The sequence below is a fragment of the Myotis brandtii genome, unplaced genomic scaffold, assembly GCF_000412655.1.
Source record: "Myotis brandtii unplaced genomic scaffold, ASM41265v1 scaffold475, whole genome shotgun sequence".
Lineage (NCBI taxonomy): Eukaryota > Metazoa > Chordata > Mammalia > Chiroptera > Vespertilionidae > Myotis > Myotis brandtii.
In genome coordinates this window covers 1,425,139-1,428,853 of record NW_005368148.1, presented here as the reverse complement: position 1 = coordinate 1,428,853, position 3,715 = coordinate 1,425,139, and the positions used below count along the sequence as shown (strand labels likewise).

General features: G+C 50.5%; 1 protein-coding gene across 1 annotated transcript; it reads left to right on the top strand.

Moving 5' to 3' along the window:
* Nucleotides 1-320: 320 nt before the first annotated feature.
* DKK1 (dickkopf WNT signaling pathway inhibitor 1) lies at nt 321-3,453 on the top strand. The gene is made up of 4 exons (XM_005875923.2): nt 321-747; nt 991-1,153; nt 2,328-2,471; nt 2,601-3,453. The coding sequence occupies exons 1-4, from the start codon at nt 502-504 to the stop codon at nt 2,852-2,854; spliced, it is 807 nt and encodes a 268-aa protein (XP_005875985.1). The 5' UTR covers nt 321-501; the 3' UTR covers nt 2,855-3,453.
* The last annotated feature ends 262 nt before the right edge of the window (nt 3,454-3,715 follow it).

The following is a 3,715-nucleotide window of genomic DNA, read 5'->3' as shown; positions in this document are numbered from 1 at the left end:
CACTTCCGTTCTGACCAGCATTTCAGATGCCGACATCCCAACTGGAAGTCTAAGGCAAGGCTAGGGCACCCGCGCCCCCAAGCTCCTCCTCCCCCGCAGTTATTAAAGCCGCGCGCTCCAATGCTCCCCGAGTACAGTCACCCCCAAGGTGAACTGGTCCAGGGGAACGCCTGTGCCCGGGAGGGCGGGGTGAAGAGTGTCAAAGGCCCCCCTGCATGTACACAAACACACCCCTCGCAGCCCCTCCCAGGGCTTTGAAATCCCATCCCAGCTTTGTTGTCTCCCCCGGAGGGGCCGGAATGCTCGGAGCCCGCGGTATAAAGGCAGCCGCGGTGGCGGTGGCGGCGCAGAGCTCCGTGCGCCCCGCAGCCGGGACTGTGGGACAGCTGGAGGCTCCGGGGACCCGGACTTGCAGCCACACCAGCAGCGCGGCTTCCTGGGGACCCGGCTGGCCAAGTGACATCCCTCCCTTCTCTTTCTTCCCTTCCCTTGAGTTCTGAGATGAAGGCCCTGGGCTCCGTGGGGGCCGCGCAGGTCTTGGTCGCCCTGGTAGCAGCGGCTCTCTGCGGCCACCACCCTCTGCTCGGAGTGGGCGCCACCTTGAACTCGGTTCTCAATTCCAACGCCATCAAGAACCTGCCCCCACCGCTGGGCGGCGCTTCTGGGCACCCGGGCTCAGCCGTCAGCGTGGCTCCGGGGATTCTGTACGACGGAGCAAACAAGTACCAGACCATCGACAACTACCAGGTGAGGAGGGCTTGGGGATCTGGGAACGCCGTGACCCTGGAGAGGTAGCGTCTGGGAAGAAGGGTGCAGAACGGGGCCGAGTGAGTGCCGTGCGGGGAGCATTTGGAAACTGCGTTCGGGACAGTGGGCGGTGGTGACTTTTGGAGAGGTGGGCGAAGAAGGTCTGTGATGCTCGTGCAGGTTCACGCGTGGGGGCACCTGGATGCCCCGGTGCCTCATCCTCTCCCGGCCCCCTTCCCGCAGCCCTACCCGTGCGCGGAGGACGAGGAGTGCGGCTCGGATGAGTATTGCGCGAGCCCCGCCCGCGGAGGGGGCTCGGGGGCGCAGGTCTGCCTGGCCTGCAGGAAGCGCCGCAAACGCTGCATGCGCCACGCCATGTGCTGCCCCGGCAACTACTGCAAAAACGGTGAGTTCCTTAGCTCCCTCTGAACTCCTCGGACCGTCCCGCCTCTGCTCACCTGTGGTTGGGAGGACACATTCTCTGCTCTGAGCAGGCTGCCGTGCCGCGGACGAGTGGCTAATCAGATTGCAAGGTTCCCCTGAGACCGCTGCCTTGCCAGGGTTTGTCTCAGAGGACGGAACGTTACAAGGGTCTTGGAGCTCTTTATTTTCCTCCGGGCCTCCTCAATGAGTTCACACGACTGCTTATCTGGGAGTGAACCCCCTCCCTAAACACTGGTCTGGGACAGCCTTGATATCCATGGAGAAAGAAGACGACGGGGAGGGCGGTTGGATGATCTGAGGATACCCAGGGAAGCACCCCTGCTGTTTACCTGGCCTGTTCCTTTCTCTTACAGTGCCTCTCGGGGCTCTACCAGTCTGGCTTCTCCTTCAGGATCCCTGTTGAGACTGTTGTCAGCCACCAGACACCGATTTATCTGTGCTGGCCATTCTTAAGGGAGCTCTTGCTATCCTCCACCCTGGCTTCTCTTCCCTACCCCCTGCCTCCACTTCCTGCTACCTTAAAATAAGTACTCCCCGCAACCACAGATCCACTAAAATTCAATGTCTCGAAGAGGTAGTCGACTCAGACAGCCAGAGGAGACTCCAGAAATAAACTAAGGGTGGCGATCCTCCCGAGGACCCAGTAATACTCCAGGATGAACTAACTAGATCTCTGTAATATAGAAATTACACAGTAAAGGAACTGGTGGGTGACATTGCATTCTTCCACGGAGCTGGTATTGCGTTTGCTTAACTTAGTCTGGCAGTACTCACAGGGCAGGGAGGTTATTTTTAAAAGCAATTTTTTTAAGTGACTGATTTTCTTTTTCTTACCCCATGGGTGATATTAAAATGGGCAGAAATCTCACTGTCACTACCCCAGTGGGTAGGAAAGTATCTCAAATGGCTATACCGGGGACGTTGCATATGACTGCAACAGTGTACGCATTGATGCTTCTGTCCATCTGGGGAGTTTTGCACTAACACTAGGGAGGAAGTTTGGCTTGTGTTTAAAATCATGCCACTTCAGTGAGGTCCCTCGAGTTGGTGCAGGCATACCAAGACTGCCCCGGTCACAGCTGTAAGTGGTCACACATTACAGCGAGGGAGTTAACCACTATCCCCTGCTTCCTCAGGAATATGCATGCCGTCTGATCACAATCATTTCCAACGAGGGGAAATCGAGGAAACCATTATTGAAAGCTTTGGTAATGATCACAGCACCCTGGATGGGTACTCCAGAAGAACTACACTGTCCTCAAAAATGTATCATACGAAAGGTAGGTTCCGGGACCTTCAGACCCATTCTCGGTTGTCAGCACATCAGAAGTGTCTTTTGCATCATCTTTATGCAGTAATGCAGCATGAGCAGCGAGCATGTATTTTCCTTATTGTCTCTTCTCTCCTAGGACTAGAAGGGTCTGTCTGTCTCCGATCATCAGATTGTGCTACAGGGTTGTGCTGTGCTAGACACTTCTGGTCCAAGATCTGTAAACCTGTCCTCAAAGAAGGTCAAGTGTGTACCAAGCACAGGAGAAAAGGCTCCCATGGGCTGGAGATATTCCAGCGCTGTTACTGCGGAGACGGTCTGTCTTGCCGGATACAGAAAGATCACCATCAAGCCAATAATTCTTCTAGGCTTCACACCTGTCAGAGACACTAAGCCAGCTGCCCAAACACAGTGGACTCCTTTATATAATATATGCTATGAGAGCCTTTTGTGACTTTTGCCAGCTCAGTCCTTAAGGATGTACAAAGTCTGTGGTTACAGTTAAGCATTCCAGTAATACCTTCCGAAAATCGGAGTGTTAAGAGCTTTGTTTCTTTATGGAACTCTCCTGTCATTGGTTGCAGTAAATTACTGTGTTGTAAATTCTCAGTGTGGCACTTACCCTGTAAATGCAACAAAACTTTTTAATTATTTTTCCTAAAGGTGCTGCATTGTCTATTGATCATCTTGTTATGTAAATTTTTGTACACATTGATTGTTATCTCGACTCTGATTAATATTCTATATTAGATTGTAATAAATAAGTTTAGCCTCTACTTCCTAAATGCATAACCCTTTTAATTCTAGAGTCTAGAATGCAAGGAACTTTTTGAATGACAAATGATAGGTATCTAAAATTTATCATGAAAATACTAGCTTATTTTCTGAAATGTACTATCTCAGTGCTTAGATTACATATATATTTCTAGGCTGCGGTAGTCCTTGAAATAAAATTTTACATTTAATACCATGAAATGTTACAAGTATAGATACATTTTGGCATTGTGACCTTAGAAGTGTGTGTGTGTGTTCTGCAGGGACAGAAATGTGACATATTTAAAAATAATCAGAGAAAGATATTGTCTAAATGTAGGGCAATATTGATCAATGCTTGAGTAATTTTCAAGAAAAATATATTCTTCATTGACAAGCTCAAATGACCATGGTGTCCAAGACTTGCATTACTACTTTCAAAAACGGTTTCCAATAAATTAATAATATCTACCCAAATGGTTAATAACTATTGGGCAACAA